This window comes from Silene latifolia, chromosome 3 (assembly GCF_048544455.1).
Source record: "Silene latifolia isolate original U9 population chromosome 3, ASM4854445v1, whole genome shotgun sequence".
Taxonomy (NCBI): domain Eukaryota; kingdom Viridiplantae; phylum Streptophyta; class Magnoliopsida; order Caryophyllales; family Caryophyllaceae; genus Silene; species Silene latifolia.
Window position 1 is genome coordinate 9364825 of NC_133528.1, and position 23674 is coordinate 9388498.

Below are 23674 nucleotides of genomic sequence, written 5' to 3' on the forward strand. Positions count from 1 at the left end.
TAACGGTTGGCTTGCTAGAAAGTTTGACGTTATTATCATACAGATGGCGGTGATCAACTGGTCCCTAAACGTCACACCTATAGGACGTATTTGAGAAATGTGGTTATGGAAATATAATTACATTGATGCCCAAAATGACTAAAAAGTTAGTCAATGTGTTGATGAGGTAATTATTTAATGAAAATTAAATAATATTAAGTTGAGACGAATTAACTGTAAATTCGTAAATTAAATATAATAAGTTATATTTAATTAAATATATATAAGGTTAGTTTGGACGAATTAATCTGTTAATTCGTAGTTAAATATAAACAGTTGTATTTAATATCAACAAGTTGAATGTGTCATAGTGGTAATAGTGAAGGTACACAAGCCAAGAGGTTATGGGTTCGATCCTCACTAGATGACAATTTAACACACTTTATATATTTTTGGAAAGACCAAAATAAGGAAAATACACTCCTTATTTTCGGTCTGTTTGGCCGAAAATTAGGAGGTTATTTCTTTCCTAATTGATTTCGGATTTCGGTCTATATAAAAAGAAAGGTAGAGAATTATTTCTAACCTAATTCTTTTTCTGACCTTGCCTCCTCTTTCTCATCACAAAACACAAAGACAATAAAAATTTACAGAAAATTTTAGATTGATTTCTAGCATAATCAAAGGGTATATCTCAGATCGTCTTGGGTGTAATTAATAGGCGAATATCAGTTTTGATATTGTTCTTAGGCCAATTTTGCTAGGACCTGAGGTTAATTCTAAATCCTTTTACTTTTGTTTATGTATTTTATTTTATGACCTTAGATCATCTTTATTAAATCATTATAATCCTTCATGTTAAAGGGAAGTATACAGATTATTTCCCATAAGAAATAGGCAAAAAAAAAAAATTTCCATTTTTTTTTCTTTTTTTCTCGGTTTAAAAAAAAAACAAAACAATTTTTTTTTTTTTTTTATACGGTAAACCCTAAAAAAACGCCCTTCCCCCTTTTTTTTTTCCTCTTTTGCGGCACCTATGCCCTAATTCAAAGATATGATGAAAAAGTTTAAGTTGCTATTAGGACATGATTTAGCAAATATATTAACAAATATGATTAATCGTATATGCTAAAACTATATAGCAAAAACGAATTCTTATATCAATAACATGATGATACTATATGTAATTTAACTTAATCTGCTTTAAATCAAAATCTACCAAATTCTTCATATGATAATTTTAACCGATTAAAACAATGATATGATCTATAAAAATTGGTTATATATCATCAAACAAAAGAAAAAAACGGCACAAAAAAATTTGACGTTATTATCATACAGATGGCGGTGATTAACGTTTACCTAATAACGGTTGGCTTGCTAGAAAGTTTGACGTTATTATCATACAGATGGCGGTGATCAACTGGTCCCTAAAGGTCACACCTATAGGATGTGTTTGAGAGATGTGATTATAGAAATATGATCACATTGATGCCTAATATGACTAAACAGTTAGTCAATGTGTTGATGAGAAAATTATTTAATGAAGATTAAATAATATTAGTTGAGACGAATTAACTGTCAATTCGTAAATTGAATATAATAAGTTATATTTAATTAAATGTATGTAATGTTAGCTTGGACGAATTAATCTGTTAATTCGTAATTAAATGTAATCAGTTATATTTAATATCAACAAGATGAATGTGTCATAGTGGTAATAGTGAGGGTACACAAACCAAGAGGTCATGGGTTCGATCCTCACTAGATGACAATTTAACACATTTTATACATTTTTGGAATAACCAAAAATAAGGAGATTACACTCCTTATTTCGGTTATATGGGCCGAAATTAGGGAAGATTATATCTTCCTAATTGACTCCCATATTTCGGTTACCATAAGAACGAAAGGGAGATCATTTTATTCTACCCTAATTCTTTTTAACCTAGCCTCCTCTCTCATCAGAAAAAACACAAAACAACATAATTTTACAGAAAATTTTAGATCGATTCTAGCATAATCAGAAGGGCATATCTCATATCGTCTTGGGTGCAACTGATAGGCGAATACCTACTTTGGTATTGTTCTTAGGCCATATTTGCTAGGACCGAAGGTTATTTCTGAATCCTTTATTTTGTTTATGTATTTTTTTTATGTCTAGTGATCGTCTTAATTAAATTCGTTATAATCCTTCATTTTAAGGGAAGTATACAGATTATTTCCCACAGAAAGAAACCTCTATTAATTTGTATACTCAGAGGTTGACTAATCGCGCCATAAGATAAACAGGTCGTTCGATCATCGTATAGCTTGCAGGAGGTGGCAAACTGAGGTGTCTACAATGTCATCATAAGTTTTAGATATATGTCATAAACAAATACTCCCTCCTATTCTACATAACTGTCTTATTGTCCATTTCCGTCCATTCACAATAATGCCCCATTGTCTACTTATTTTAATTACTTCAACCCATAACAATACCCTACCTCACCCACAACAATACTTGAATTAATCACTTCACTCACAATAATACTCCACAATACCTCCCTCTCTCCAATTACCTCACCCACCACAATGCTTTACATTATTTAACTCCTCTCCTTAATTCTTGTGTCATCCACACAATGAGACATTTATCCAAAATAAGAGGGAGTATTTTATAATTGGTTAATATATGAGTCTTGTAAGTCTAAAGAAATTCTATTTCATACAAAATAAAATATAAAAATAATGTTGAATAGAGGTAGCTCGGACCATACAAGGCACATCAAAACTAATTTAGATCGATCATCCCATCTTTCCGATCCCTAAAATGGATTTAAAATTAATGATGAAAATAGTCCAACAGCCAACCACACCCATGTCAGACACACCATTCTATCCACAGATGGGTCATGTCCCCTTCATCTCCCCAAACACATAATACAAATGCTATGAATTGCCTATAAAAGGAGCCAATTTATTTGTTCATACATACTAATTCATAAACAACACACTCTTCTCTCTCACTCATAATATCATGTCTTCAAAGTTTTTTCTTTTGCTTGGTTTCTTAGTGGTTGCTTTCTTGATTACGTCCAAGGTTTCAGCTCGTGACTTGGCTGAGACCTCCGATGGTAATATTTTCTACGTGTATCAATATTTATGTTTCATGCATAAATGCATTTAGCTACTCTACTTAAAACATAAACAAAGCTCTAGTTTGTATATACCATACTTCATAATTTGATTATTTGTTTAACTGTACTATGAGAGGTATATTAATCGAAGTTAAATAAATGATTGAGACTGAGGCAATAATTTGTAGTATTAAATAACAGTTCCATCTCGTACAGTTAAATTTGATATTTTCTTTATTATTTTAAAAATGCTACATATAACTAGATCTAGTAGATCATAATATTCAGAAAAAAAAAATACACGTAAATTTGGTTGCTAAAAGGTCTGATGTAATACATCAGATGCAGTATATCACATACATATTTTTTCCCCAAAGGTACGGATAAAGTACATTTTTTATGTACGTTATATTTCTTACTCTTAATCATACATGCATGCAGCTCATAATACGGTAAAAGGCGTCAAAGATGCGAAATATGGTGGATATCCCGGAGGAGGGGGAGGCTACCCTGGAGGTGGTGGATACCAAGGAGGTGGAGGCTACCCAGGAGGTGGTGGATACCAAGGAGGTGGAGGCTACCCTGGCCGTGGAGGTGGATACCCCGGTCGCGGTTACTGTCGATATGGATGTTGTGGACGTCGTGACTACAGGGGATATTGCTTAAGGTGTTGTGGTGTTGAGTCTCAAGTAGAAGCAAAACCACACAACTAAGACTTGGCATCTTTGAACAATTAATCGAAAATGAGCTCTTGTTGAGTATTTCCATTCCAATTATATTTCTTATATATTACCATGTTATAATATATATATTCGTTGTTTGGGGTAACACAAGTTACCTTAAATGATCGAAGTATATTTTCATTTCCTGTTGTGGTGTAACACGTTGATGTTTTATTATTTGTATGTGTGTTTTACTTTTATGTTTAATGAAAGAGCTTATAGCCGGATTTAAATATATTAATGAGGGAGTGAATTGAGTAAGTACATTTTTTCCAATTTTCTATGACCGTAGAGAATTAGGTGTGTCATTAAATGTGTCACTTCATTTTAAGTCCTTCGTCTAATATTCTCTTATCAATAACTATGTATCAAAACTAGGTTTAAAAGAAAAATCCATCAATAACCTTGTCTATAATTCTCCTATAACTAAAAGAATAAGTTTATCTCATATTTTCTCGCTTAACTTCTCTTACCAAAAATAAGTCTGTTATAAAAATCTTTGCTATTCAAAAACTGATTGAGACGGAGGAAGGGAGTAATATTATCCCCCCTACTACTAAGAGAATAAAAATTCTCTTAATTTTCCCTCCAAAAAGCATCTAGCTAAATAAGGTAATAAATAAAATTTTCTTTCATTACATTATTATATTTTCAATGAATATATTCTTATAAATAAATTTTAATTTTTTAAATAAATTCATAATTACGATTTTTTCATTAAAATAAAACAAAATTGATATTAAATTATAAAGTATAAGTTGCTAAATTTTTCAGTAATTCAATAATTATTACTGTAGAGAATAACTTGACACATGCTTATTATTAGCTTCGTGACAAAAAACATTCACTAAAAAAATTCACAGCTTAAATAAATTTTTTTATTAGTTTTCCATTTTATTTTATTTTGTTTCATATCCAAATACAATGGAGTGAACTGATAAATATTAATGAGGTGCAAATTTTAAAAGTATAAATCCTCCTATATACTAAGAGAATACAACTTCTCTAAAGTTTTCCCTCCAAAATGCTCAAACTTATATATGAAAACAAATTAGATTTTCATTTATTAAATTAATTTTCCATTTAAAATAATCTATACATAAAAACTGTATCTCCTACTATTTAAATTCGTGACGAAAAGATTTTTTAAAAAAATTTATTGTAGTTAAAATATTTTCACAAAAAACACAATTCATGGAATTATTCAATTCTTTTGATTAATTTTAATATTAGTTATTTTTTATAAAAATTCGCGAGATATAAATCTAAAATCTATAACTAATACACTAAAAATTAAAAGTTCTATATTTACCGCGCATTTGCACGAGATTTACACTAGTTATTTAGTAAATGCCAAAACCTTTAACGTGACCTAATAATGTACACTAAAATACGTACATATATACTGCTCTGTATATTCTTGGATATATAATGAATGAACAAATCACACAATTCGAAATATATTTGAAGATGATGATATAATTTTAGAAGATTGCATACTTCTCATCTCATATATACTAAAAGACTAGTTGGAAAGCCCGTACTTCGTACGGGTTAATGATCTTAATTATTTTTAAATTAAGTTATACTCCCTCCATTCAACTCCACTTTGCAAGTATTATTTTTTCATCTATTCAACTCTACTTTACATGTTTCCTTATTTGGCTAAGAAAATGACCATTCTATCCTTATTGAAAATCTATATTTACAAAAAATGTCATCCATACCACACTAATCCACCATAAAACCCCTCATTTATATTTTTTTTAATATTTTTAACCTCTTCATTCTTTTTCCTTATGTACTTTTAATACTTTTTTTAATCCGATTTTTAAAATCCATGCAAAAAACAAACTTGTAAAGTGGAGTTGAATGGAGGGAGTAGAACATTATCGAAGAGGTGTTTCGAAATTCAAATCTGGGTGTCACATAATACTAAAAAAAATGAAATATCATAATCCCTTATGGCCGCCGGTCTCTTGATACGTACTTGATTCTAAGCATTAAGTAGCCTCTAAAGCTCTATTATCTCAAATTCTAGCAAAATTTATTAAGTGCTAATCATCATAAGCGTAAGGGAATCAAGGCGCTTTGATAGCCCTTATGATTAATATAAAGAAAGATGTGAAATTATTGAATAGTTTACATTTGATGTATTTTGTGAGGGGAAATAAAACAAATGTAAACTATTGACTCGGACGGAGGGAGTATATATTTTGTTTGAACCATATACCTACCCTTTAAATATAAACAATTTACTTACACATCTCGTGCTTTTAAATTAGTCATTTCAATTTTTTTTCAATTAATAAGACCGTCTTACATAATAATAATAATTAATCTTCTAATTACTGATACACAAAGTTCATTTTTATGATCTTTCTTTCACAAACCACATGTAATGTATACTCCTATGATCATCTTATTGTTATCATTTCACCGTAAAGCTTAAAAGATAAACCCATCTATGTTTTTTGCCACTATAAGCAAACATCCAATTTAGTGATAACAAAATTATAGTTTGTTAAATTTTAATTTTAACCGTTAATAATAGAAACTCTTAAGAGCTCTCTTTCACAATAGTTAAGTGACTCAAATGATTTTGGGTTGATTCCCAAGTTTCAAGGATAACTTCTATTTATAATCATAAGATCACCCTACTTTATGCTAATCTTTCGATGTGAGATAATTCTACTATTTATACGTAATACTCCCTCCAATTCTATGTATTCTTCCCTTTGTTTATGGGCACAAGAATTAAGGAGAGTAATAAAATAAGAGTAAAAAGTTGGGTGGGGTTTGGTGTTTGGAGAGAGGGATGAATAATTATGAGTTAAATAAAAAATGGTGGGGTCAAAACTTTAAGAAAAGTAATTAAATATGAGTAAAAGTGTTGGGTGGGGTTTGGTGATAGGAGAGAGAAATGAATAAAATAAGAGTAAAAGTTTCCAAAATAAAAAAGGGGAAGAAAACCTGAATAATCCGTTTTAGTAAATAGGGAAGAATATATAGAATAGGAGGGAGTATATTCACAACACCTCCATTATTTTTCAATGTGAGACAAATAACATACTAAGAAATACACCATCTTTTTCACACCTAACTCGACATCTAACCCGAATCCCGAAATACGGCAATTGCTAAATACCACTCACATTAACACGTTTATCTCTCAACTCTCCTCCAAATTTTCTCTCAAAGATCTAGGTTCTCTATCGTTTTTTCTTAGTATTAAGGTAACACCCACTAAGACTGTCCTCCGCCTATACCAAACTAAGTATCTCTCCGACTTCTTCTAAAAGCACCATATGCACGAGTGTCGACCTGCTTCCACACGGCCATGTTATTGCACCCTTCACTTACAAAGGAACCCACGAAACCTATTTAAAACGAAACTGACTACCGGGCGATTCTTGGCAGCCTTCAATACATTTTCCTCACACGACCCGACATTGCATTTTCCGTCAATAAATCAGCACAATTTCTCACACATCCCACAACAGCCCACTGGACTGCTCTAAAACACCTTCTTCGTTACCTACAAGGCACTCTTCACCTCGGTCTACACCTCACCAAGTCCTCCCCTTTTTGCCACCACGCCTTCTGTGAAGCTGACCGGAGAGGTGATCCCGATGATTATGTCTCAACAACGGGATATCTAGTATACTTGGGCAGCAACCCCATATATATCGTGGTCATCAAAGAAACAACGCGCTCTCTCACGTTCATCCACAGAGGCAGAATTTCGTGCCTTAGCTGACACGACAACTAAGGTCCTATATGGCTCATGTCCCTTCTTCGAGAGTTTGGTGTTACTGTCATCAAACCACCGTCAATCTACTGTGCCAATAATCTCAGCGCCACACACTACTCCGCCAATCCCGTCTTCCACTCTAGAATGAGGCATCTTGCCCTTACATTTCACTTTATCAAAGAACAAGTTCGTCTTGGTATTATTCGCATTCAACACATTAATGGTGACGACCAACTCGCTGATATTCTCACAAAACCACTTCACAAACCGCGCTTCCTCGAATTATCTTCCAAGATTGGCCTTCGTCACCGCCCATCCATCTTGAGCGGAAATGTTAAAGATAGCTCTTCAATGGTCAAATATTGCAACAATAAGCCCTCGACAAATCAAGGAACACAATCATAATCATTGCATATTTTTGCTAATCAATATCGTTAGTTTTAGCAAGAATATTATGTTGTTAATATTTCCCTTCTTTACTCCTAGAATTATGGAAAATATATTGTATCCTTATTGACCTTTCACACCTTATAAGTAGTATATATATAAACATTCTTGTAACCTTTGTAATCATCCTTCAATAATACACAAAACCTTATACTTTACAATATAATTCTAAAAATATACTTCGTACTACATAGCATTCAAAAAATTATTTTTGTTTTTAAAACCGTCTTTATTATCATCCTCGAAAATATTGGATGTTAGAGTATATACAGATGGTTTAGAGATGAAAAATATTTTTGATTTTGAAACCGTTGTTTATGTTCAGTTCGGTTAACTCGGTTTTCAAAATCAATTTTTGGCAAAATGGAACCATTAAAAAGGAACCGTTAAGGCTAGGAAACTATTAATTATTGTTTCGTTGTTTAAATTCAGTAAGCAGTTTATCATTAACGGAGATTTTTTTTTTTTGGTACACAGGGAGGATTGTATGTTTGTTAAAGTGATATAACTTCAACCGACGGATACAGTATTACGGTATGAAATAGAACGCAAATTCTTATTTCACACGGAAAGACAGACCAAATGTAACTATTTTACGATAAAATATTATTATTTTCTTATAAAATGTTACCATTATTTTCAGGGTAAAAAGTAACAACTTTATTTTTAACATTTTATCATTAAATGATTACTAACTATTAAAAAGTTAGTGACATTTGATCGTCTTATTTCAGATCTTCTTAAACAAGACATTTTGGAAATAGAATAGCTTACCAATTACCATATGGCTTGTCTGGAATCCATGGAATAATTATGGGGTAAATTTAATCGGGTGATAATTACCGAAAAAGTTAATTACTTGGGTAATGAGTTCTTTGATGATAGGTTTGACATATAAGAGTAATGATCATTGAGAGATGTTTTACTCCCATAATCATTACCCATGGGAAAAGTGGGTAATGTAATACCCCTTCATGAGGGTAATAGGTTCGGGAGGTGAATAATTTACTCTCATACCAAACATGGAAAAAGCACCTCACATATCACTCTCCTATTCATTTCCCCCTTTTTACCTTCAATCCAAGCAAGCGCTAAAGAGTGATTAGCAATATAGTTGATGAAAGCACGTGAATATTTTTTAAAAGCATAATTAGCAACACCTCTGTGTTAGCTATTTTCGAATTAGGAATGACAAAACTTGTGATCAAAATGAATGCTTGGATAATTTTTGTAAGAGAAGTTCCTACAACTTATATAAACGTAGTCGTTTGGTTGTTTTAAGAACTTAATTTTTTAACACTTAAGTTTATGGGAATTATTAAGTTCCTGCATTTAATTTGGGCAAACTGGACAAAAGTGACTAGTTGCTCATATAGAATTTAAATTTCACGTGAACTTTCAATGACAAGGGATGAGTAGTTAAACCAATTCCTAAATTATGTAGGTACTAAAATTTGAAAGTTCTAATTACACCATTTTTCTAAAAAAACATGGCAACCAAACAACTCATGCTTTTGCAAATCATGAGATTTTTCAATTCGCATGTTTTTCAAATGTCAACCAAACAACCCTTTGTATATATACTTATAGACTTGGTTATTACATAGACCGCATCACATTCATTTCACAAATTTGATAAATAAATTTAATTTCAAAAAATTAAAAATAACCTCGTGAATTTTCACATATGTTATACTAGTTTAATAATTAAAGCAAGTTTAAAATCCTTATTAACACTACAAAACCCACTATCTCATGGTAGTGGAAAATAAATGAAAAGTCCAAGACTTGTTTCAAGACATTGTTAAAATGTCAATGAGGAACAATTGTTTAAAATGAATATTTAGTTGGGAGTCATATTTCATCATCCCATAGCTCTTCTACACTTTTGTAAGGGCCATTCTCACGGATTGCAAAATCACCACGCAAAAGCCTTTGCTGCAGTTGGTAATAACAACCAATATAAGCTGACATGATCAAAGAATCGAGTTATTCATATTTCGAGAACGAGAACGATACCAACCTGGTGAAGTGTAGAGAATTTTGAGAATAGCTCTTGAGGAATTGTCCAATCGAAGACATTAAAATTCTCTTTAATCCTTGATTCACTTACACTCTTAGGAAGAACACAATGCCCACTCTGAAGACCCCAACGAAGAGCAACTTGGGCCGGTGTTTTGTTTAGCGTCTCAGCAATCTCGAGCAGTGCTGGTTCTTTCAGTACGTTTCCTTTCAGCCATGTCCCTGGTGATCCTAGTGGAGAATATGCCTGGCAGAATACATATTTTAAGTAGCGGATTCAAGTTTTTTTCTATTTCAAGGGTAAAATTACAAAATATAGAAAAATTTCAATGGATAAAGATAAATGTGTAATTAATTGACTTAGGCCCTATTCTTTCTGACTTTTTAGAGCTGAACTGAACTGAATTGTGCTGAGCTTAACTGAACGGAGCTGAACACAACACAACAACAACAACAATAAATAATATTAATAATATTAATAAAAACTATTAAGTTCAAGATTTGCAAAATTCAAATGGACTGAATTTAGCAGAGCTGAGCTGAGCTAAAAATAAGCCAGAAAGAACAAGGCATTACTCGAAACTCGAGAGTATTTAGAAGCAATGTAGAAGTTCGGTTTATATTGGATTCCTAATAGTATTAAGCTTTAAGCTTTATTCCTCATAATCAAAATAGGACCGCACACACATTATCCAAGGAACCGACAGAGTATAAGAATGAAAACGTCCGACCAAAAAAAAAATTGCTCAGTGATCGAGCTTAACTAGTTTTTCTTATATGAGAGAATATATGAGCTCATTTTCGGATTAAGCTTGAACAATAAAGTTTTTTCCGATCAGGAATCAGGATATAATAATTATAGTTCTTTCTACGCACTTCTCCGGAACAATCTAAATTGATGGGCAGAAAAAATATATTTTTAGTGAATTGAAAATTGATGGACAGAGACTTACTGTGAGAAGAACACCAGCAGATTTACAAAGATTGTGAAGCGCAGGTTGTTGCCAGTTTGGGTGGCATTCAACCTGATTAACTGCAGGAGGCACCTTGGCATAGCTGAGCAAGTCCTGCAGTTTCTTGGTAGAGAAGTTACTAACCCCAATGGCGCGTGCTTGACCTGAAGCATATAGGCCTTCCATTGCTGCCCATGTTTCAGCCATGCATAACGGAAGCATTTTCTCAAACCCTGATGACCCTGGTTCAGTACGAATTGGCCAGTGGACCTACAATGCCAAACCAGAAGATTTCATCAAGAATGGACATATTTGCTGAGAATCGTTAATATAACAACGCAAGATCATCAATTCCTCTAATAAGAATTAGGTAAAACAGTAGTGAACCACCAATGCTCATTATCAAATCCATTATACTACGTAGTTGCTCTTTCATGGACAAACATTGCTCTTTCATGGACTTTTTGTCATTAATTTTCCATACATTGCCCTTTTCCAAAAACAAAAAAACAAACTCTCTCTAATTCTCTTTCTCACAAAATTAATCAAATCCGTCAAATTACTCAATTATGGACGTTAATTCTCATGTCGATCAAGTAATAATCCTAACTTATTAACTTTATTAACTATGCTATATCAAATTAGGGAAATTCAATTAACTTAGACTAATTAATTACTTTATTGCAGTTTATTATTGTCAATGGATTAAGTATTGAGGGTCTTAAAAGGTATAGGCGAGTAATTCTTTCTGGAATAAGGCTCTCAGTTCTTGAATGGTTACAGGCAAAAAATGTGTAGATCGGATCACATTTGTCTTTTTAAATTGTTTGCTGTCACTTTGTGTTGAAGCAAATCTCCTTTTGAGAATTTGTGGCATATTTGCGAGAGTGCAAGTTCTGAATAACTCCCAACAATTTTTTCAGTTGCAAATTTTCGTATTCTAACTAAGACAAGGAGGGGGTGGTGCTGGTGCGGGTGGTGCAGGAGGGTGGTCCGGTGGTTAGTTTGGCCGGTGGTTGGTGGGTGTGAGTAATTGAGAGATTTATTGGATTGAAATAAGACGGAAAATGAGGGTGTACAAATGACAAGGGTATAATGGTCATTCATGTCCATGATTGAGTAAATCATGTCCATATACTAATACTCCGTATGACATAGAGCAAGAAAAAGTCACCCTTGTTGAAATTCTTATCTGTCATATAGATTGAGGAAAGGCATCTCTGAAGGATGCAAGGTTATGTACATACAAGTAGACAACCCCCTTACCCCAACATTCCTTGGATCCCCCTTTTGTGTTGTGGTAATGTTGCTGTCTAAAATTAAAAGCGTCTGCAATGATGCTCCATCCTTCAGAGTTCAGACCCAATCTATGCATTTGGGTTTTGCACAAAGATTACAAAATATTATTATGTTCACTTTACCAGTTTTACCCCTAATTTTGTCACTCCCTCCGCCCAACATTAGTCGGGGAGTCCTTTAGGCGTTCGGTAATGTTTTTGTATTAAATTCAAAGGCAATTGCTTGACTGAATCAATTTAACGTGTGAAAGTCCGTGTTATCACGAAAAATGTTCTATACCACATGGGCGTATGAGAGTATGAGAGTAAAGAGACATACAAGATAAAGGTCAATGTAGTCAAGTTGTAGGTCCTTGAGAGTCTTGTTGAGTGCCTTGGAGACGTCTTCTGGAGTATGACTGTTGCACCTGTATCAAATTGCAAAGAGGATGTCGCACACGGTTAGCAATTTTGATCCTTAATAAAAAAATTCAACTAAAACCACTGTAAGGACAAAAGGCTGAAGGAAAAGAGCAAACAAATATGAGTGTTTCTGCCACTGAAAAACAATCGACTTACCATAGCTTTGAGGTGACCCAAAGTTGTTCACGACTCACTACTCCGCTGTTGAAAAGCTCCTTCAATGCTGCACCTACCTACACAAGTGTTCAGTATGACTTTTGAATATTGTATACAGTTACCTCTAGAGGAGTAGATATGCCGGAAATACAACTAACCAAGAAAATATTCGGACACAAAATAATACTCGAGAAATACAGCAAACCAAGAATCTGTATATAGAATAATATATTCCTATCTTTTCCGTCAGAAGTGGAGAAAAAGAGTGGCATGATGCGTATAATTTTACGATACAACCCCTTAATATTTATCCCAATCTCTGGCACAACAATCAACCGTCCCCTACCCAATGGCCATTAAACTTCCTTACCCTGTCGCATCTCCAGACCATCACTGTCCAACCACCACCATCGCATCTCACTGTCCAACCGACCTAATCCAATGCCCATTCAACCTCCTCCAAACCACCACCATCGGACCTCATTGTTCAACCACAGTCCCACCTCCAGACCATCACCACCGTTGCACCTCCCCTACCAACCATGATCACGTAACAAAGAGCAAATTGCCCTTGGCTTTGTTTATCTCCAGACAAACTACTTGGGAGTTGGGACCAACCCTACAATTTCGTGCCTAAATTGGCCCTTTATCAAAGTCGGATTTCGTCAAGAGATAGAATTGTACATATGCAATTGGAGCTGCCTAAATAATAAAACATATACTCCCTCCGTCCCGGTCAATTGTTGTCCTTTGGTTTTGGAACAAAGACCAAGGAAAGGGAAGGGAGCCAATTATAAGATGACAAATGGATCAAATTGAGTGTGAATGATAAAATTGCTCATCAAATGCAATCCTAAAATAAAAAGGACAACAATTGACTGAGACACCCAATATGGAAAAGAGCAACAAATGACCGGCACAAAGGGAGTACAACTTATCCACAAAGCTTTTCCAATAAACAACTAATTGCGTCTCAATCATTTGTTTACCTTTAATTCTGACACAATAAAATAACTGACAAAGAGGGTAAAACAACTACTTCCTTCTCAATCATAATTGGTTTTAATTAAGTTTTTAAAAATGTTGATTATTAATTTATCCTAAAAACAGACAGCAAACAATGACGATAAGTACCAAGAAAAACAGGTATTAAAAAAAAAAAAAAAAAAAAAAAAAAAAAAAAAAAAAGGTGAGAATGGAGTGTTTAACCTCTTGTTCATTGTCATAAACAGAGGCACAGTCAATATGTCTGTAACCAGCCTGCACATAAATAAGATAATTAATTAACACAAATTAAATATATTATGAGATTAAAAAAATGAATACTATTGGTAAACAACAATAAACAATGTCGAGAAAAAGATGATTAAGAAGAATAATAATAACCTTAACAGCGAAAGTAACAGCGTGGCCAACATCACCAGGAGAAGCTTTCCAAGTACCAAGACCAACTGATGGAATGTTGGCACCCGTATTCAGTTCGAAATGGGTCGGCCCAAACTCTGATTTCCCAGACATTTTTATAAAAAATTAATTAATTCAAGGGTTTGCAGAAAGCAGAGAATTAGAGAGATCTGGGGATGATGATCAATTCAAGATTCAAGAGGAGTTATCCAATCAATGCATGCTGCGAATTATATCCACTAGTTTCAGAGATCAAATCAAATTCATATTCTCAACTTCCTCGCCTTAATTTTCTATTCTTCTGTTTATTTTTTACTTGTATTTAACAACCGTGGTTTCGTGTGATTATGATACAAGACGGTTTTATTTTAGAGTAATTCTACCGTCCTTCCGGAGGACGGTACTCCTCACACACAAACACAATCCACCCAAGTGGAATATTATAATGGTTGTGTGTGAGGAGTACGGTCCTCCGGGAGGACGGTAAAATTTTTGTTTATTTTATTGGAAAAACTAGCTAATTACAAAAACAATAGCTTCTTAATAATGAGAATTTAGGCCTTGTTTTTTTTTACTTAATTTCAGTTCAGTTTTTATTGTGGTATATTCTACATGGTACCCCTATGTTAAATATAAATATAATAGAGCTGGATTGGACTGAACTGAAATAAACTAAACTTATAAGAACTGAAATAAGTATTAATATGGTGAACATGCATTTCGATTTTATTGCAATATATGCATTATACGTACTCTAAGATCTTACTCCCAAGATTTAGACGTTAGGAGGGTAAGATAACAATTGAAATCATGCTAATAGCAAGAATTTAATTTTAAATGGCAATTGTCTGTGACATAATATATCGAAAATATATTACAAAAAAGAAACTACTACGTCTATCTCGGTCAATAGTTTACACTTGCTTTATTTCCCCTAATAGATTAACTTTGCACGGGTGCTAAGCTAGTATAAGAATCGTAGTTAGACTAATTATTGTTAGAAACTTGGAGGTAGTATAATGTTGTGGTTTTGTGCATATGAAAAATTATTAAAAAAAAAATGGTGAGCATTTGAAAAGAGAAGTCAAAGTATGTGGTGTAGGGTTGCAGCGGAAGTTGGACAGTTAAGAGAATGTGCTTTTAGGTAAGCAGTGTTGAGTGTTGATGAATAAGAAGCAATTTGATGGGTAAAACAATGGCAAGTATGCAACTCCATGTTAATCATAGAATAGCTCGCCCACCAAAATTGTAAAAAAAAAAAGCAATGAAACAAGACCACATCGAATATCAAAACTAATCGGCACTTAAAAAAAAGTATCAGGTCCAATGTATTAGAAGCAACAAAAAAGTGTACAACAGCTACTATTCATTCTGCGACATTTACTACTCACTCTAACACCATAGACATCGGTTTGTCCCCAAACTATAAATCCATAATAAGGTGTTTCCTGGCAGCTTCAGGTTAACTTCATAGTTCTCCCACTGAATCTTGCACCTGTGAAATGCAATGATATTTGTCAGACAAAACCGACTATCCAAGATATCACCATCGAAGGACAACATTGCAAACATTACACATGAGTACGTGTTGGATTTAGTACTGTTGAGAATTGAGAATTACATTGAAGAGAGGGACCAACCTGAGTGATAGATCGCGAAGATCAGCTATCCGCAAACCTAATCTTCTTTGGCAATGGCTGCTCAGAACCCTCCTGCAAATTCAAATGAATTACTCCACAGTTTAGAATAGTCAAAACCCGACTCAAAACGTAAGAGTTAGGAGTATTAGATCCTAAAATCTGTACGAAAACTACAATGTTTAACAAAAGATCAAGCACTATCCAAGGAATGAGAGATTTTTAGTTATTTACAAAAAGAGTTGTCGGTGTCTCCAAATTGGTCAAGGCAATATATGTTCAACTGTATCCACATGATGCTTTGTTTTGAAAACACACTAGACCGGTAGACCCTATGTCGTAATGTCAGGTGTCAACGTTTGAGTAACATAGGCACCACCTTTTTGTTTGTATATGCATATGTTAAATCACTGATGCTTTAATCTCCAAGAACCTTTATGAAACCCCAAGGAATATTTGTCAATTTCTTTCACAATGAAAAGAGAATCAATGGATTTTCGACAAGTGATTTTACCAGTAATTAATACATATGCGTACATGTTTCAGTTCAAATATAGTACACACAGCAACTATCCGTGAGTTTAAAGTCTTGAGACCTAGGTATTAAGAAGCACTAAATACCCTATATGCACATAATAAACCATGGTTTCTCGAGTTTTGATATGACACCACACTCAAAGAGTTACAGGTAAGACCAGGTCCATTCTAAAAGGTGTAACCAGGTAAAGGAACTACACGTGACTCCCAAATAAGAATTCTAAATTACTATCGTGGATGAAGGGAGTCCCCAACTCCCCATTCCCAAAACGCCATTCGACGAAACAAACTGAGAAAACAAAAACAGTTGAGGCCACAGTTCTTACAATATCGGGGCATTCATAGTCAATTCCAGCAGCTGCTATTTTACTTCTTCTTTTCCTGTCTCGCTTTAGAATTGTTTTCAGCAGCTTCTGTTGCTCCTCCAGAGTTCTATCCTGCATAAGCTCATATATTAATAACAAGAATACATATTAAATACCATTTAACTAAACTACGGGTCTATTTCTACACATTATACCTTGTTGTGCTTTATCATTTGAATCTTAAGAAAATCCACTGGTGGCTTCGGTCGATCACTCACACCTTTCCACCTACATTAATGTGAATATGCAAACATAATTAGCCATAGCGAAGAAAGAATCATATAAAGGCCATTGTGAAAAATAGGAAGAGATTGGCAGTATTTTAAGACGTCACAAGCAAAAGAATAGGATGAATAAAGATGTTGATCTAACATTACACCGTACATCTGATAAATATTGCACCCCAAGAATCAAACATTACACCGTACATCTGATAAATATTGCACCCCAAGAAACTAATAACATACACGATCTTGGTTGATTTCAGAATCAGTCATAGTCTATTCTCGACCATTACCCTATAAATGCGGCCACTATTGCCTCAAAATGTGGTTGTATTAACATTAAGAACTTCGATAATTTGGCACACTGTGGTATTGCGGTTGATATGTAATACCACGCCACTAATCTACTAACATCATTTGAATAATCAATTGTTCTATGTATCTTTACTAATCTGCAGGAAGTTTAGTTTTTCAAAATCATCTGTATATCATCTATCTATAGTCCTATAACACTGCAACAAGTAAAGATTGATTCATCCCAAAAGACACTGCAACAAGTTATTGGCGTTAAGTTTGCAATCCTTTGTGTCTACTCGAGAAACTAGTTGGTTGGAAACAACTGAAAATTATTAAAAGCAAATAATATTCCATCAATCAATCAGTTGTAAGGAATGGCATACAATTTAGGATGTACACGATCTGTTGGGATCAGATGGACTTGCAAAATGTGCTCAAACATCAAGTAATTGTGCATACTATCAGCAACAATCTTGGCAACCTGTACAATGAATTAACGGACGTCAGCAATGGGACAACCCAAGAAAAATATTTGCAACTTGCAACCCAGTAAAAGGAATACCTCTGGATACTCAAATTCGACGAAACCATAATGCTTAGATTTCCCCGTCTGTCAGTCATTAACCAAACAAAAACACTATCAGTCATGCTATAAATCATAATAGTCGAGCAACAAAGACGGGCCAGTAAGCCTCACACATAAACTACAACACCAAAAACATACTAAAATAGGAAACTGGAAAGGCTGCTAACTGCATATTAACTAGCTGAAAGATCAATAACAATGTTCAACATTACAACCTAACGTGCCAGCATTTTGGATCCTAGTAGGCACATATATTTGTAGCTAAGACAGATCTATGCTACTCCAAAGCTTTGCTATGGCTGCGTGCTGCATATGAGCATATCTAATATACTGACATTTCTGACAAATAATACTAGGCAAAAGCATGCAACGTTTCCGCAAAAAAACCATTTACAGCACTCACAGGTCGTGTGACATCCAAGCCGGAGTAACATAAATCCTAATAAGACAAAGCTCAAAGGACAAGATACATGTTTACAAACATCTCCGAACTGTCAGGTGCAATGGCATGAACAGAGATTGGTGTTCGGGTGATTAGAGTGAAATGAGTACTATAAATGAATCGAATATCTACGAAAAGATAAACCACCCTCTACATTTTTCGCCTGCATAGAATTAGGGTGTAATCATTGATGTCATAACCAGATAATATAGATTGTGACATTGCGTAAGGTGTGTTTTGAACTACTGAATTCTCTCCACGGTCATACCAAGCTTAAAATAAATAATTCTAGGCTACTGTACTAGGGTGTGAATAACTAGGGTGTGTTTTGAACTACTGATTTCTCTCCACGGTCATACCAAGCTTAAAATAAATAATTCTGGGCTACTCTCTACGTTTTCCACCTCCATAGAACTAGGGTGTAAAAGTTGTCGAACCCAGGTAACTTAACATGTGATTTTGCATAGGGTGTGTGTTCAACTATTGATCTCTCCCCCACGGTCATACCAGGCAGGGACGGAGTCCATTGTACTAAACAGTGACGCATAAGCACTATTAACACGGACGCATTACAATCTAGAAATGAAAATACGTAAACACCCAATTAATCGAAAACCTGCATCCACCCAAAGCTCAATTCTGTATCCAGTTTCCCATATTTTCACATTGTGCAGAATACAACAAACCGTGATATTCCCAGCTCACATTAGGGTAAAACCATCCGCCATCAATTCGACATAGCTAAACCTCGACAATCACCCTCAACCCTTCAAATTACGCGTAAATTACACACTCAAATCACATAACCTCAAAACACACTAAAACAATACAACAAATCACTAATAAAAAACACAATTACAGAGTAATTAAACACAAACCTTCTTGTTTCGGCAAATTTTCAATCTCTTAACAGTACCAAACTGCTGAAAAAACCCTACATAATCAAAATCAATTAAACAAACACAATTAAAACCAACACTAAAACAACACAAATTCTTCAATTAAATTAGAATTAAAAACAAGGAAACAAACCAAGCATCTCCTCCTCGTAAAATCCATGAGGAATTCGACCGATGTATAAAACGGTAGCTTTGTTATGAAGAGATGAAGAATCATTGGTTTTAGGTAACTTGCGCGAAGGACCGCCGTCTAAGGGAATCATCTCCGCCGCCATTGATAATTGAGCTTCGAGAATTAGGAAAATTGGGGATTGTAATTGGGGAAGAGGAGTAAAACCCTAATTCAATTGATTTTGTTATATTGTGTTGATAATGGGTTTATGTTGGCCCAATGATTTGCTCACCTTGTAGGCTTGTATTACAAACGAAACGGGTCGGGTCTAGTGTTGGGTTTGAATTGTCAAATGTCGTGGATTATTTTATAAGACGGTTTTATGTTAAGATTAAAATATCTTTAATTAATACGGGAAATAGGGTTGAACAAGTTTAGTTCCGTAACAAGAGGTGATAATTGGACCACTCAAGTCGGTTATGGGTCGGGTCATATCATATCAATGACATACCGTATCGGATAAATGGAATTGAATCAGATCATTTCATTTGGACCAAACTTGGACTAAATTTATTTAGGTATGGATTTAAGTCCTTAGTTTTGAAGTTTTGGTATTCGATCTGATTTAGTCCGTTAACTTAGGACTATATTAACTAGATAAAAATTCAGTTAAGTTTTAAAGGAGGAAATATGACAGAATAAGTCTAGACCGTAGTAGATAAATGGAATCGGTTCGAATCATTTGGTTTGTACCAAGCTTAGAGCGAATTCATTTAGATTTGACTTTTGGTCATGAGTTTATGAAGTTTTGACCTTGTCTTTGGTCTGGTTAATTTAGGTCCATCTTGAATGGACAGAAATTTACGTTTTAAATACTTTTTGCACAATTTGATAAAGTAATCAAATATTCTACCTTAAGAAAACGTTGTAAAACAATGACTTAATTGTTCGGGTTATTATTTAACTTTCACCTTTCATTTTTTTTTTTTTTTTTTTGAAGAAAACACCCCTAAGGGTATTAATGCATTAACGATAAATCATACTCCGCTGCAGAATTCGCAACAGAAGGTAATACAGACGGCCAAACAGTTTTGCCACCGACCCTAGGTAAAACATGAGCTAAAGCATGAGCTACAGAGTTATTAATACGACTTGTATGAGACCAAACAACTGAATCAAAAGAAATACATAAAGATAAAATGTCTTCAACTAAAAAAAAAACGAGCTTCGTCCTTTGCGTTTCTCCAACAGCGCCTCGATCACTTGAAGACAGTCACTTTCCAAAACCACCCGCCTGTGTCCGCGTGTTTGAGCTTCTTGCAACCCGTCCAACACCGCTACGGCCTCTGCAAAACGTGGCTTCCACTCCGCATCCCGCCATGACGAAAGTCCCCACATCACCCTTCCACGATTGTCACGGCACACAACCCCCGTGCTAACCCCGTCCCCCTCCTTTACACCGGCATCCACATTTATTTTAACAGCCCCTTCCGGTGCCGGTTCCCACCCTTCAGGTTCCCTCTCACCAGCACACTCCCCCCTATCTCGCCGTCTGCCCCCACGAGACCCCCACCTTCTCATCCCCTTCCTGCATAATATCCATAACACGCTGGACCACTCTATCCGGCTCCACACGCACCCCTTCGAACACCACCTTGTTCCTATGTTCCCAGATAGCCCAACACCCGACCATAAACTTCCCATAATCCTCCGCTGAAAAAACGCTCCACCTATCCTCTATCCATCTCCGCACATCTCCATCCACCCCTCTCACAGCATCCTCACCCTCCCACTCCAGTCCAATAGCATCCCACACCCATTTAGCCACACTACAATCGCGAAACAAATGTATAGACGACTCAGAATTAGAAAGACAAAAAGAGCAAAGAGAAGACTCACCTCTAGTTCGAGCTGCTATGTTATCCAAAGTTGCCAAAGCTCCGCTACACAGCTGCCAGAAAAATAGCTTAACTCGAGGCCAAACCCGAACCTTCCACAACCGGTTCCACAACCACCTCTCCTTCTCCCAATTTGAAGGACCCCCCACTTCATTGTCGTCTCCAACCAACCTCGCATAAGCCGTTTTGACGGAGTACTCACTATCACGCTCTAGACTCCAGAACCACATATCTCTCGGCCTATTAGGACTTAGGCGTATATTACGGATGCGTTGTACCTCAAATGGCAGGAAGAAATATGCAAGGGCTTCCTCGTTCCATCCCCTGCCACACGGTGTAAGCAAGTTAGCCACCATCAAATTCTCATTACCCGCCCTACACGGTGAGAGAACCATCCCCCGGTTGTTCCCCTCGACCCAAGCCTGCCCCCACACCCTTGTATCACACCCGTCTCCAATCCTACGCCTCAACCCACGCTCCAAGATATGACGAGCCCACACAATACTCCGCCAAGTGTAACTCGGCCTATAACCCACCTCCGCATCCATGAACGAACCCGAGCTATAGTACCTGGCCTGCATCGCCCGAGCCCAAAGGCACTCGGGCTCTGCAACAAGACGCCATGCCTGTTTCCCGAGGAGTGCATCGTTGAAGGCCTCAAAATCTCGAAACCCAATACCCTCATTGCATTTAGGCTGGCACAACTGTTTCCAAGCAACCCACGAAATACCCCTCTTCCCTTCCCCATGTCCCCACCAAAATCGCGAGACCATCGATCGAAGAACGTTACAGAAATTCTCCGGAATTTTGAACACGCTTATCACATAGGTAGGGAGTGAATTGGCCATAGCCTTTATAAGGACCTCCCTACCAGCCCTCGACAATATTTTCCCGCGCCATCCCTGTAGACGTTTACTTAGCTTGTCACGCAGAATATCGGTAAGAACCTTCTTAGATCTTCCCACCACCGTTAGCAAGCCTAAATACCTCTCCTGCGTCTCGACCTCTCGTACCCCTAGACGGTCAAGCACCCCGTCCCTCTTAGTTCGTGGGACCCCTCTACTGAAGGACACAGTTGCCTTTTCCAAACTAACCAGCTGGCCCGAAGCAGCTTCATATCTTCGTAAAATATTGGACACCTCAACTGCTTCATTCTCCTCCGCTCTCACAAAAAATATATTATCGTCTGCAAAGAACAAGTGAGAAATAGCTGGAGCAGTGTTCGAAATCCGAAGGCCATGGATAGTCCCGCGTTCAACAGCTCGCCGCATTTGATTAGATAAAGCTTCGGCACAAAGAATGAACAAATACGGCAATAAAGGATCACCCTGCCTTAACCCACGCTCTGGTCGAAACTCATCAGTCTGCACTCCATTAATCATAACCGAAAAGGATACGGTAGAAACACAGTCCATAACACGAGCAATCCATCCGCGATCAAAATTCATAATTTCAAGCACTCTCCTCAGGAACCGCCACTCGACCCTATCATAAGCCTTCGCCATGTCTAGCTTGACCGCCATAAAGCCATCAGTATGCCTCAAATTCTTCATATGGTGAAACATTTCAAATGATATAAGCACATTATCAGTGATTAACCGCCCAGGAGTAAAGGCACTTTGTTTTTCAGAGACAATATCACCGAGAAAAACCTTCAGCCTATTAGCTAGAACCTTTGAGACAAGTTTATAAACCACATTACATAAACTAATCGGTCGAAAATCTCTGATTTTGTCCGGCTCTTTTTTCTTCGGGATCAAGACAATGTTGGTTTTATTAAACTCCCCTGGATCCAGTTCACCTCTCAGAATGCTTAGCACGGTTTTAATGACGCCAGGGCCGATAATATGCCAAAAAGAATGAAAAAATAATAACGCATTCATACCATCCGGTCCCGGCGCCTTAAGTGGGTGCATTTGATTTAACGCATCAACGACCTCCCCCTCCCTGTATTCGGATCGAAGGCCGACATTCATGTGGTTTTAGGCACGCCCCTCCATCCAGCAAGCACGTCATCAAAATGAGAAGGATGTGACGATGTGAACACATGTTGGGAATAATTGGTAGCCACGGCCGCAACTTCATCATGCCCAGAACGCTCCACCCCCGAATCATCAACTAGCATCCCTATATAGTTCTTCCTCTTCCTCTCACCCGCCCTTGTGTGAAAAAATTTTGTATTACGATCACCCTCATGTAGCCACAACGTCCTAGACCGTTGCCTCCAATACTGTTCTTCCTGTCGTCGTAAAACAGCAATTTCAGACACAAGCTTCTTCCTTTTTCAAACCGCTTCCTCAGATCGATCCCCTTCAGCTAAACGGGTTAGCTGCTTACCCTTACGCTCAATCCTGAAACCAATTTTCTTTATGCTAGTTTTTTTTTCCAAGCTTGCAATTCCCGAGCACAACATTTAAT

General features: G+C 36.0%; 2 protein-coding genes and 1 long non-coding RNA gene across 4 annotated transcripts; 1 reads left to right on the forward strand and 2 right to left on the reverse strand.

The window, feature by feature from the left end:
- The first annotated feature begins 2961 nt into the window (after positions 1 to 2961).
- LOC141647103 (uncharacterized) lies at positions 2962 to 4061 on the forward strand. The gene is made up of 2 exons (XR_012545667.1): positions 2962 to 3098; positions 3543 to 4061. It is a non-coding gene; the product is annotated as an uncharacterized LOC141647103 (long non-coding RNA).
- A 5641-nt stretch (positions 4062 to 9702) lies between these two features.
- Positions 9703 to 14615, reverse strand: LOC141647104 (NADPH-dependent aldo-keto reductase, chloroplastic-like). 2 transcript variants are annotated; one of them, XM_074455146.1, is made up of 7 exons: positions 14242 to 14615; positions 14065 to 14115; positions 12856 to 12932; positions 12617 to 12704; positions 11000 to 11269; positions 10048 to 10293; positions 9703 to 9962 (listed from the first exon to the last, which is right to left on the reverse strand). In XM_074455146.1, the coding sequence occupies exons 1-7, from the start codon at positions 14371 to 14373 to the stop codon at positions 9879 to 9881; spliced, it is 948 nt and encodes a 315-aa protein (XP_074311247.1). In that variant the 5' UTR covers positions 14374 to 14615; the 3' UTR covers positions 9703 to 9878. The 2 variants fall into 2 exon arrangements, with proteins under 2 accessions (XP_074311247.1, XP_074311248.1); XM_074455147.1 differs by lacking the exons at positions 14065 to 14115; positions 14242 to 14615 and adding an exon at positions 13014 to 13248.
- A 909-nt stretch (positions 14616 to 15524) lies between these two features.
- Positions 15525 to 19640, reverse strand: LOC141647105 (putative RNA-binding protein C1827.05c). Its single transcript, XM_074455148.1, has 8 exons — positions 19380 to 19640; positions 19226 to 19281; positions 17882 to 17929; positions 17703 to 17800; positions 16954 to 17026; positions 16760 to 16870; positions 15900 to 15971; positions 15525 to 15754 (listed from the first exon to the last, which is right to left on the reverse strand). The coding sequence occupies exons 1-7, from the start codon at positions 19519 to 19521 to the stop codon at positions 15921 to 15923; spliced, it is 579 nt and encodes a 192-aa protein (XP_074311249.1). The 5' UTR covers positions 19522 to 19640; the 3' UTR covers positions 15525 to 15754; positions 15900 to 15920.
- Positions 19641 to 23674: the final 4034 nt, after the last annotated feature.